Source organism: Bufo gargarizans, chromosome 1 (assembly GCF_014858855.1).
Source record: "Bufo gargarizans isolate SCDJY-AF-19 chromosome 1, ASM1485885v1, whole genome shotgun sequence".
Taxonomy (NCBI): Eukaryota; Metazoa; Chordata; class Amphibia; order Anura; family Bufonidae; genus Bufo; species Bufo gargarizans.
The window spans coordinates 36,811,170-36,823,457 of NC_058080.1; the positions used below are offsets into that span (position 1 = coordinate 36,811,170).

At 43.1% G+C, this 12,288-nt stretch overlaps 1 protein-coding gene across 1 annotated transcript; it reads left to right on the plus strand.

Annotated features, from left to right (window-relative positions):
* The first annotated feature begins 667 nt into the window (after positions 1–667).
* Positions 668–10,362, plus strand: LOC122925184. Its single transcript, XM_044276715.1, has 3 exons — positions 668–1,914; positions 6,032–6,116; positions 9,486–10,362. Exons 1-3 carry the CDS (start codon positions 787–789, stop codon positions 9,692–9,694), a joined length of 1,422 nt encoding a protein of 473 aa, XP_044132650.1. The 5' UTR covers positions 668–786; the 3' UTR covers positions 9,695–10,362.
* The last annotated feature ends 1,926 nt before the right edge of the window (positions 10,363–12,288 follow it).

The following is a 12,288-nucleotide window of genomic DNA, read 5'->3' on the forward strand; positions in this document are numbered from 1 at the left end:
TCTAGACACGATCGCTAGATGACCCCGGGAGCTTAGGCCTCTCGCTGTGACCCCTGGTGCCACACCCCCTTACTCTGCAGCGACCTCTGCTGCCACTGCTGCGACCTCTGCCTGCCCCAGAAAAAGTTAGGCCTCGCACTGTCCCTAGCGCCTGCTGATGTCTCTCCCTGCACTAAATACACTGAAAAATGTCAAAATCCAAGATGGCTGAGGCTATTTATAGGGCTGTGACATCACAGGGCTGGCTGGCTGCTGATTGGCTGCATGCATGGCATTATGGGTTATCCCGTCTTCCCAGAGTTCCTTTCTCCATGTCCTCACACGTGCACCAGCCATTTTAGGTTAAAATGTGATTCGTTTCCATGAAGCGTAAGTAAATTCGGATTCGGTGCGAATCGAATTTTTCCTGAAATTCGGATCGAATTCCACTTCGGCAACTTCGATTCACTCATCTCTAGCTGGGATCAGGCTATAATGCCACTTCTTAGTGACCCTCATCCCATTTACCTGCTGGAGCCAGTAATACCGCAATATTCTATAATGTTTCTCTGGTAATAATGTAGTCTTCTCACGCAATTTTACACAAAAAGCAGAATGTTACAGAACCCCAGGTATGAAGGAAGAGGCAGAAATAACAATCAAAAGACAAGAAAAAAAAAAAAAGCCATTTGACTAAAGAGAGAAATCTTTGACCACAGCTGTAGACAGGGAGGGTGAGGAGTTGCCTCCTGGAGGTGTAGCCAAGATGTATATTTGTGGAGATTATAAAGAGCACAACTTCCTCATATGACTCACTCAGGATCTGGATCTGACATTGAACCTTACACCCGATCAGAGGAGGGAACGGCAGCAGCAATGGCTTCTTCTCAGAGTACAGAAATTGAGGAAATTATAAGCTCGAAGTCATCTTTGGGATATTTCAAGCTAAAAGAATTATTATCCGTAGAAGAGATCTATAAGTGTCTACAGAAGAAAAGCATTAATAAGGCTGGAAAAAATATGAGATTCAACATTGAGCAAATCCGATCAGATATCTTCCTTCGTCCTTCAGTAGAGTTCTCCATCACTGGTCTTCAGCACTGCACCACCCTGGAGTCCACCAGGAAGATTCTGGAATCACAATCCTTTATAGGAACAACTAAGGGAAGATTAAAATTGGCAAACCTTTCCTTCTGGGCGGTGGATGTTTCTTCCCATGACATAGAGAAGGCTCGAAAAGAATCTTACACTCACGTCCAAAAACTTGTTCGGAAATGTGAGGCAGAGGAATATGAAAAAGAATTAATGCAACAATTCGCTAACTCTCCAGCATTTAATAAATTGGCCTCTCGATATGGGAACTTCCAGTTCTCCTTCCAGTTCTCTGACCTCCTTTCTCTATATGAGGCTCAGTTTTGTGTAGGTCAAAATCCACAGCTCAGTATTCTGGGAACGGACATCTATAAGCAGGAGATTGTTCACTATGTGGTCGTGCACTGTCCTGATAACAGCCGATTTAAAGACCACCCAAGGGTTCCCAGGCTCCAAGTAAGACGTGATCCTCTACCAAATGTCTTTTTACTGGGTGATACCTTGTACTGGAGACCTGAATCCACCTCAGAAAGTCTGGAGGTATTGAGTAAGAAAGGTGAAATTATAGGATGTCCACTCCAACCAACTTGTGACCTGTATGAGGAAAGCAGGCACTGTAATCATAGAGTCAACTGTGTGTGGAACCAACTGGTGATTGCTTTCAATGTTCCTTGGGGTAATCAATTTAAAATCTCAGTGGATAAACTAATTAATAACCTAACCGCCTGTGGAGATCTTCAGCCATTTATAAACAAATCAAAAATGGAAAAAACTGATGCAGAAAAATGGATATCAAAGTTAAAGAAAAAGTATCCAGGAAAAAGCCAAGAACTCCATCCAAAAGTAGGAGTCAAGTGTCAGAAATGATTGACAGTATATACTAGAATTTCAATATTTCTATTTTTATAATATTAGATGTTCCTATTTAACATTCTTCAGATGGCATAAATGTGTTTACCTCCATACATTACATTTGATTGTTGAATGATGGATGGAGAATTAGATACAGATGTAGCAGTCCCTACAACAACAGAATCAAGACTGATACTTCAGTAATTCAGTGTACTGTCCATCCTCTAGTGGTCAGTGGTATATTATATGTCCATCCATGGTTATCTAGCAGTGTACTGTCCATTCTCTAGTGGTCAGTGGTATATTATATGTCCAGTCCATGGTTATCTAGCGGTGTACTGTCCATCCTCTAGTGGTCAGTGGTATATTATATGTCCAGTCCATGGTTATCTAGCGGTGTACTGTCCATCCTCTAGTGGTCAGTGGTATATTATATGTCCAGTCCATGGTTATCTAGCGGTGTACTGTCCATCCTCTAGTGGTCAGTGGTATATTATATGTCCAGTCCATGGTTATCTAGCGGTGTACTGTCCATCCTCTAGTGGTCAGTGGTATATTATATGCCCAGTACATTGTTATCTAGCAGTGTAGTCCATCCTCCAGTGGTCAGTGGTGTATTATATGTCCAGTCCATGGTTATCTAGTGGTGTACTGTCCATCCTCTAGTGATCAGTGGTATATTCTATGTCCAGTACATGGTTATCTAGCGGTGTACTGTCCATCCTCAAGTGGTTAGTGGTATATTATATGTCCAGTCCATGGTTATCTAGCGGTGTTCTGTCTGTCCTCTAGTGGTCAGTGGTATATTATATGCCCAGTACATTGTTATCTAGCAGTGTAGTCCATCCTCCAGTGGTCAGTGGTATATTATATGTCCAGTCCATGGTTATCTAGTGGTGTACTGTCCATCCTCAAGTGGTCAGTGGTATATTTTATGTCCAGTCCATGGTTATCTAGTGGTGTACTGTCCATCCTCTAGTGATCAGTGGTATATTATATGTCCAGTCTATGGTTATCTAGCGGTGTACTGTGCATCCTCTAGTGGTCAGTGGTATATTATATGTCCAGTCCATGGTTATCTAGCGGTGTACTGTCCATCCTCTAGTGGTCAGTGGTATATTATATGTCCAGTCCATGGTTATCTAGTGGTGTACTGTCCATCCTCTACGGGTCAGTGGTATATTATATGTCCAGTACATTGTTATCTAGTGGTGTACTGTCCATCCTCTAGTGGTCAGTGGTACATTATATGTCCAGTACATGGTTATCTAGCGGTGTACTGTCCATCCTCTAGTGGTCAGTGGTACATTATATGTCCAGTCCATGGTTATCTAGCGGTGTACTGTCCATCCTCTAGTGGTCAGTGGTATATTATGTGTCCAGTCCATGGTTATCTAGCGGTGTACTGTCCATCCTCTAGTGGTCAGTGGTATATTATATGTATTGTCTATGAGGGCTTCAATGCCTTTAGGGTTGTGTCTCTGCTCCTTACCGTTCCAGTGTTGACAATATAGAATTAATAGTTGTTGTTTTTTTATGGTGATCACTGCAAATAATTTTCACAAGACACATATCCATTTAATTAGTAGGAACAACACTGCTAGTCAGTTCCTTCATCTGATCTCGATGTCATGGTTTTAAGGACATCTACACACCTCCATAAATTTTTTATGTTTTCTGTGTGCTTTTAGGAAGTAATTTTTGGTGTTCTTATTTAATTCTATTTGTGACATACACTACTCACAAAGTTCTGGATATTTGGCTTGTGGGTAAAATTTTAGGATCAACCAAAAGTGCCATCTTACCTTTACAGGAGAACTGAATGTGACCTTCTCTAACCTTCTGAATGCACATGTCCAACTTTTCAATGTTTCTGTATTTTTTCCACAACTTGCTGTTCTCTAACAAGGAATTTAACGGCAAAATTCCCAACAGGTGTTTGATCGGTGAATCACCCAATAAATTTCCTGGCTCAATTAGAATTGGTATTTGAACAGTCCCCCTCATCATGCTGTTTACATTTTGCCGTTATAAGGTTGGATAGTTCTTTAATTGGATAGCGTGGGTATTAGGAGATGGTTCCCAAACCAGATATATACAATATAGAAGGACTCCTGTACTCCACTTTGAGTTTCAGTATAAAGCTTTTATTTTGTGCGGTTCCAGTCAAAAAAAGGTTTTCGGCTGAATAGCCTTCTTCAGTGTAACCGGATTGTTGCCGCAAGGTGTGCAAAGCTGAGTGGGCGTATCCTGCTACCCACTGAGGGACTTCACCCCCACTCAGCTTTGCACACCTTGCGACAAAAATCCGGTTACACTGAAGAAGGCTATTCAGCCGAAAACGTTTTTTGACTGGAACCGCACAAAATAAAAGCTTTATACTGAAACTCAAAGTGGAGTACAGGAGTCCTTCTATATTGTTTACATTTTGCCATCATGAGACCAAGACGAGACCTAACAATTGATCAGCAGTACCTCGCCATTGTGAGGCTTCAAGCAGGATGTTCTCAGACAGAAGTGGCCACTGAGCTTAGAGTGTCACAGAGTGTCATCAGCAGGTTGTATCCCAGATACAGAGAGACTGGAGGAGTCACAAAAAGGCATAGAAGTGGATGTCCTTTGGCCACATCCTACACCGATGACCGCTTCATTGTGAGCAATGCCACACAACTCTAGGCACATGTAAGGGAGGTGAGAGGCACCCAAGTGTCATGTCAGACCATTCAACTCCATTTACATCAACGTGGTCTGTATGGCAGATGACCTGCAAGGTACCTGACCACACCACCAGGCACAGGCATCATTGTCTTTCATGGACAAGGGAGCATCTACACTGGAGGAGGGACCAGTGGGCATCAGTGCTGTTCACTGGGGAAAGTCAATTCACGCTGAGCAGAAATGATGGCCGCCAACTATGTTGGAGACGTCAGGAAGAGCGCTGTGCATCAGCCACTGTTTTCGGCAGACGAGCCTTTGGTGGTGGGGGTGTTAGAGTGTGGGCAGGTGTGTCTAGTCAATCCAGAACTGCCCTACACTTTGTGAATGGTCCAGTGACAAGCCCATACTACTAGAATATCATTAATCCAGTCATTGTGCCTCTGCATGAACAACAAAGGCCTAATGTCATCTTCATGTAGGACAATGCACCAGCTCATGGAGGTCACATCATTAGGGAACGGCTGCTGAAAACTGGGGAACCTCAAATGGAGTGGCCTGCACTTTCTCCAGACCTGAACCCCTCTGAAAACCAATGGGATCAGCAGAGTCGCCGTGTAGAGGCTCGTAACTCTTTACCCCAGAACCTCAATGACCTGAGGGTCGCCCTTCAAAAAGAGTGGGATGCAATGCCTCAGCAGACAATAAATTGCCATGTGAACAGCAGGAGACGTCATGGTGAAGCTGTAATTGATGCTCAAGGCCACATGACAAGTTATTGAGACACTGACATTTTTGTGGCGGTATACCCAGCATTGGTGGTGGCTTCTGTTTCAATAAATTGAGATGAGGAAATCACCATTGCTGCTCCTACTTAAATGCCCGACTTTCATGATATAATATCACTGGAGCCGGAACTTTTTACATTTCCACAAATTTCACCCAAAATCCAAATATCCTTTATAACTTTTTCTGAGTAGTGTAGATGGTTTCTAGTTTTATTAAAGTGCTATAGAGAAGACAAGGGCAAAGCAAAGGTTTTTTCTTAATGAGGCCTTAGTTTTTAGTCTCACAAATGGCGAAAAATTAGCATTTGTCTGCAAGTTTTTTGATCATGAAAACTTTTTAGTGCTTTCAAAAAGTTGCAAACACTGTTGAACACGATGTCAGTAGATGGAGCCAATGGGTTTCTTATGCATCGAGGCGCTCCTGGCCATATGGTTATGTCGAGAACAGTAATCTGCCCAATTTACTGGATTGGGTCGCCATGCAGAGAATATGTGTGAGGAGTTTGCATTGAAAAATTAGCAATGGTTTGTGGGGCTGCCAAGGGTGCAGTCTGAAAGTGACTTCATATCCTAGCAATGCTCAGAACATTAACAGGTGGAGCCACGTGTGAAGACTCAGTTGGTTTGTAAGGTGTCTAATGTTATATCCACTGTCCTTTTCTTAGGTAGATTCCAGTCATGGAGAGCAGTCTGACAGACGCACTGACCGGACGCTTCTTACTGACAATGTAGAAGAACGAAGAGAGGGCGGTAAGTCTAAAAACTTAAATGGGTAAAGAAAACTAGTTATAGTGTCACCTCCTCCCCCTACATCTCCCCCCTCATCTCTGTCCACAACACTACCCGTACTCTACGTTCAGCCAACAACTTTCGACTGACATCCACCATAAGACAGACCTCTCACTCCCGTCTCCAAGACATCTCCCGAGCTGCACCAGAACTCTGGAACGTCCTACCCCAAGAAATTAGGTTAAATCGCAACATCTACATTTTTGGAGCTCCATATGAATACATCTTTTTAGGGTGTACCATCACATCCCCTAATCTAACTCTTCTCCATTTATACTCCCATCTTCATCGTCATTCTTCTAAATGATTCTTCCATCATCCATCAGTCTCCACCATACGCCGTGCACCCAGAAGCTCTACAGATATCGGCTGGTGACAGCTCAGGGAGCTTTATATCTGCTCCACTAGTGTGTTAAGATGGCCGGACCATTGTACAACACAAGCACTTGTCACCTTCTGTGTCACCCCTATCTCCTCATAGATTGTAAGCTCTTGTGTCTCCCCTATCTCCTCATAGATTGTAAGCTCTTGTGTCACCCCTATCTCCTTATAGACTGTAAGCTCTTGTGTCAACCCTATCTCCTCTTAGATTGTAAGCTGTTGTGTCCCCCCTATCTCCTCATAGACTGTAAGCTCTTGTGTCACCCCTATCTCCTCATAGATTGTAACCTCTTGTGTCACCTCTATCTCCTCATAGATTGTAAGCTCTTGTGTCTCCCCTGTCTCCTCATAGATTGTAAGCTCTTGTGTCACTTCTATCTCATCATAGACAGTAAGCTCTTGTGTCACATCTATCTCCTCATAGATTGTAAGCTCTTCTGTATCCTCCATCTACTGGCTGTCTCTTTTTCCATCTTGTTTTTTTTATCATTTATGGGATGTACACTTTAATAAACCTTTATATACTATTATCTACAAGTTGACGTTCTCTATTCTTGGGTTATTGCCACATTTTTTAGGTTTCTTAGTTCTATAAGCTAGGCCTTTTTAAGTTTATATGATGTTGTGAGGTTCCTATTGGTAATTTTGGGAGTTTTATTTAATTTTAAATAAATTACTTGTAGTATGATTTCTTGTTCCTTTTTTTTTAATGCAAATCGTGAATTCAGAATCCGACAAAACTAAAGTGTCATCGATGTCTCCCAAATAGAGTTGAGCAAATTTTTTCAAATTCGTTTCACGTCTGATTCTAACAAATCAGGTCTGAATTGACTCTTCCCAAATCAATCTCTTTCCAAGTGGTCTGAATTTAAGGTCTCACAGGACACATATTTTTTCTCTCTTGTCTTTTTTTTTATATTTTATTTTTCAAAAAAATGTTTCACGTTGGCCATCTAAATAATCTGCCCAGTTTTCTATGAACATAGGCTGACTGAAGTACCACACGCTGCCTGTCTATATGTAGTGCAGTTAGTCTACTGGATCATCTGCCACATGTGCAGGGGATGGGGGACTAGGGCCCAGCATGTTCAGGGTCCCACCAGGAGATTCACCTGTTCCCCCGAGGGCCAGTCTGAGGCTGTACGGCAGTATTGGAAGAAGCAATAGCTTGTTCTGAACAAGCGCCCAAAGATTCTACCTTTTTTTGGAATAAGCACCAGCAGTGTAGTGTAGAACCTCATGGACAAGGCAGGAGATGTACTAGTAGGGGTAGTAGTAGTGGCAGTAGGGTGAGCAGTGTTAGCAGTACTTTATGGAACATGATGGCAGGCAGAGAGCATGATTGGGCATGACCACTGTCAGTAACTGGCAGATCTTTTCATAGTCTTCAGATACTGTTGTGTGGAATTCCTCACAGATCCATGTCCAGAGGACAACTTTATCCGTTAGGGTGTCATGATGCGCCGTCATGCTGAACATCTGTGATGACACTGGTGGACAAGACAGTAAAGAGGGAGCAAACTGAGCCCGTTCAATCCACTGTCCCAATCTGCCCAAAAGTCCATGTGGTCAGGAAACAGGGTATGTGTCAGAAACACCGTCCAGGGAGGCCTGAACCTGGTTGTTTAAACGGTATGTCTCTGTTAGGTGGCGTGGCACATGTTTATCATACTGAATTGACTACTGCTGGCGCTACTGCCGCTTCTGCGACTTGTGGTACCATGGATGGTGGGAAGTGGGACGCTTAGTGAGGGGTACAACTCATTCACTAACAGGGGTATGGTAAAATGTGTTTGCTGTGACTACACGGTATACAGCTGTTCACTAAAACAGGTATATTGATTCTCTGAAAACTGCTGAAAATGCCCAGTTACAAATAGTAAATAAATTGAAACTGATTTTTAGGGAAAAAAAGGGGCAATTGCTCAGCGTTTAAAAAAAAAAAAAAAAAAAAAAAAGCTGGCTGGCTGTTGGTTGCAGGATTTGTAATGTAGAATTTGCCAGTAAGTTGTATGAGACAAGGCACAATTCTGAGTGACCGGTCCCTCGCTTAGTCTCTGTGTGCTTTCCCTGATAAAACCATCAATCTACCTAATTCTGTCACTATACTTTCCCTATACTGTCTATCACACCTATAGTGATAGCTTGTGTCTGCAATTGCATTTTGGCAAACACAGAGGACATGAGCAGAAGGACCTGCCAGAATCCTGACCTCTGATTGGCTGATCAGGCTCTCAACCTGTGAGCCAATAAGGGAAAGCCCTTCCCTTCTCACTCCCAGTGTCATGTGATCCTTCATCTTCCTTCTACCTCCTGTTTTCCCATCAATTTTCACACTAAAATGACACTGGGCCGTCTTTTCTGCACCATTCACCCAAGGTGAATCACCAAAACTTCGAATTAGTTTGACAGACAAATTTTAACAAATTAGATTCTTATAGAATTTATTCACTTGTTTCTAATTTGGACATTTCACAAATTTATTCCATAAATCTGCTGCTTGTACTTTGATTGTTGGGGTGGATCTACATTACAAGTCACAGGAGATTTACCATGTTGTGATTCTAGAAGGTTAATCTGTGGCTTTTTAGCAAGGAGCCTACAGCCATAATGAGCTGCACTACTTCTCCTGCCTGGAAATTGTCCCTCACTATGGGATTTATACGTCACTTTTTCCATTCACCATTAAATACGGCTTCACTTGTCTTGTTTCCTGAACATAGTCGTTGACGTGTAAGAGAACGGCCACACGCTCAGGTTTCCTGATGCACTTCTGGAAGCCAAGACGAGGAGTGAATTTAAGAAAGAGGAGAAGTCGTATCTGTCCTTTATATACTTTTCTCCTTTTCGATCCACTCCTGATTTTGGCTTCCAAATCTTCATCAGAAAACCTGACCGTGTGGTTGTACCCTAAGGTGTTTTAACGTAATATCTGCTTTTCTGTTGCAGCCCCCACCATGGGGAATGAAGAGGTTACAATTACTCAGATGGACACATCAACACAACAGCCTCTGTCCACACATGTCCGGGTGAAGCAGGAGAGGACTGGAGGCTTGGTAACTGGAAAACATGCTGCTGAAAGGGAGAGAAGAGGAGGCCCTCGTGAAAATGAAGAAAATGTTGAACAATGTGGTCCACCATTAAAGAAAAAGAAATGAATGGATCACACGTTGCTCACGGCCCCTTGGATCTCCCCTAGTGCGGTGCACGCAGACAGGTGGTTGTTCTGGAAATGTCCATTTTGCACATGACATTGAGATGAACGCTTCCAAAGTGAAAGAACTTATTGCCCAAGACCTTTCCTTACTTGGTGCTGCCTGAGGCAATCGCCTCACCTCGCCTCATTGGCGGTGCACCCCTGCTCCTATAGGCCATCAGGTGTGGACAGTTATATTCTGGTATCTTTGGAAATGTCTGTCCCAATATGATCCAATTTTTTCCAGAATATTGACTGTGGAGACAAAAGTAATCCTAGACCTGCGGGCACTGTCCTTGTCCCATGTAATATAATGAATGGCCCTTACAAAATCAAAGTGCAGAGGATGCGGCAGTTGTAGAGAGAGCAGAGCCTCTAGGTGTAATGGTAACGCCCCCGTTGCTCCTAGAGGCTCATTTGCATACATTAAAACTTCATTTTTCTCAGAAATGCTGCAGAACATCTCATAGGCATACAGAAACCAAACAGACACCAGGACACAAGACAGAATAATTTATTAAAAAGGACACGACTAGAGTTGAAAGGACACCTGGATGTTCGGGTTCGACGGGTTCGGCCGAATTTCTGAAAAAAGTTTGAGTTCGGGACCCGACCTTGACCCGAACTTGACCCCGAACCCGAGCCCCATTGAAGTCAATAGGGACCCGAACTTTTGAGCACTAAAATGGCTGTAAAAATGTCATGGAAAGGGCTAGAAGGCTGCAAATGTCGTCAAAATGTGGTTAAGAGCATGGCAAGTGCTCTGCAAACAAATGTGGATAGGGAAATTAATTAAAATAACATAAAATTCGTAAAATAAAAATAAAAAAATCTTGATCTAGGATGACCAGGTCCATATGGAGTAGGAGGTTGAGGAGGCAGTGGATGTGGAGGTGTAGGTGGAAGTAGCGGTGGAGGAGGAGGTAGCCTACATTGGTTTTTGTAATTATTTTTATTTTTTAAATTAGGGTACACCCCAAAACATTGGGAAATATAACCCTCCAGTCGTGCTAAACACACGTTCAGACAATACACCGGCTGCAGGGCGTGAGAAAAAGAGACCAAATTTAAGGGAGATAAATTTATTTTTAAAAATTGGGATCGAGAAGAAATGTGGGAAAAGCTATTGAGGCGCAAATGTTGGCCAAAAGAGTATAGCGGAAATGTGGGACAACTTGTTTAAAGAGGACCTTACAATAAAAAATCTAAACTAAGCATACAGACATGGAGAGCGGCGCCCAGGGATCTCCCTGCACTTACTGTTATCTCTGGGCACCGCTCCGTTCTCCCGGTATAGGCTGCGGTATCTTCAGATTTTCGGCTCAACTGGGAGGAGCCTGCCGGCGTCTCCTTCTCCCAGGCTGTAGCGCTGGCCAATCCCTGGGTGCCGCTCTCCAAGTCTGTATGCTTATTTTAGACTTTTTATTGCAGTGAAAGGTCCTCTTTAAGTTTAAGCATTAAATCAAAGGAGGTGGCGCGCATCAATTACAGAAGCATTTCAGACATTTTATTCCCTGTCACCTGTGCAGAGCAGGGGTTTATTCACGTCTAAAACTGTATAATGTCAACCCAAGAATGAAACAGAAAAATTACAGAAATTAATTAACCTGTCTACTTGGTAGAGCAGGGGTCTATGACAGAAAACAATTGTTTATTGTCGACCGAAAATGTAAAATAAAAATTATTGAAATTTATTAAGCTGTCAACTAGGTAGAGGAGGGGTATATTACACCCACAAATTGATGAATTTCACCCGAAAATGTTAATGACAAGTTATATTTTTTTTAACCTGTCTACTAGGTATAGCAGTGGTACTATACACACAAAAATTTGTGAATTTCACCCGAAAATGTAAATGACAAAGTAGTGAAATGATATAAAATAAAAAACGTACAAAAGAAAATAAATTTGATTCATGAGGTGGAGGTCCATATGGAGAAGGAGTTTGAGGAGGCGGTGGACGTAGCGGTGTAGGTGGAAGCGGCGGTGGAGGAGGACGAGATAGACAACACTGGTTTTTTGGTTTAAATTTAATTTTGCAAAATTAAGGTACACTTCAAAAGAGTGGGAAATATCCAAAATACAAACATGAGCAATTGCGCTGCAGTATAACACTGGCTGGTTAGTGCCGGTATACATGTCTATTCTGCACAAGGTACGGACAAGTCCTGAGGGATCCATGCCTGGTTAATTGGCTGTGGACAGGTGGCTGCGCTTGTCTGTGATGACGCCCCCTGCCGTGCTAAACACACGTTCAGATAATACACTGGCTGCAGGACAGGCCAGCACCTCCAAGGGGTAAAGGCCAAGCTCAGGCCATGTGCCCAATTTGGAGACACAGAGGTTGCAGGGGGCAGACCCGTTATTCAGTACGTGTAGTCGTGTGCACACATACTGCTCCACCATGTTGCTGAAATGCTGCCTCCTGCTAAGACGTTCCGTATCAGCTGGTGGTGCTGGTTGTTGTGGCGTGCTGACAAAGCTTTTCCACATTTCGGCCATGATAACCCTGCCTTCTAAGATGCTGGCGGTGCCCCAGCTGCGTTGGTGACCTCT

Coding starts and splice junctions, on each gene's coding strand:
- LOC122925184 (XM_044276715.1), top strand. CDS start 787: ATGACTCACTCAGGATCTGGATCTGACATTGAACCTTACACCCGATCA. Junction 1,915..6,031: donor GCCAAGAACTCCATCCAAAA/GTAGGAGTCAAG, acceptor TCCTTTTCTTAG/GTAGATTCCAGTCATGGAGA. Junction 6,117..9,485: donor AGAAGAACGAAGAGAGGGCG/GTAAGTCTAAAA, acceptor TTTCTGTTGCAG/CCCCCACCATGGGGAATGAA.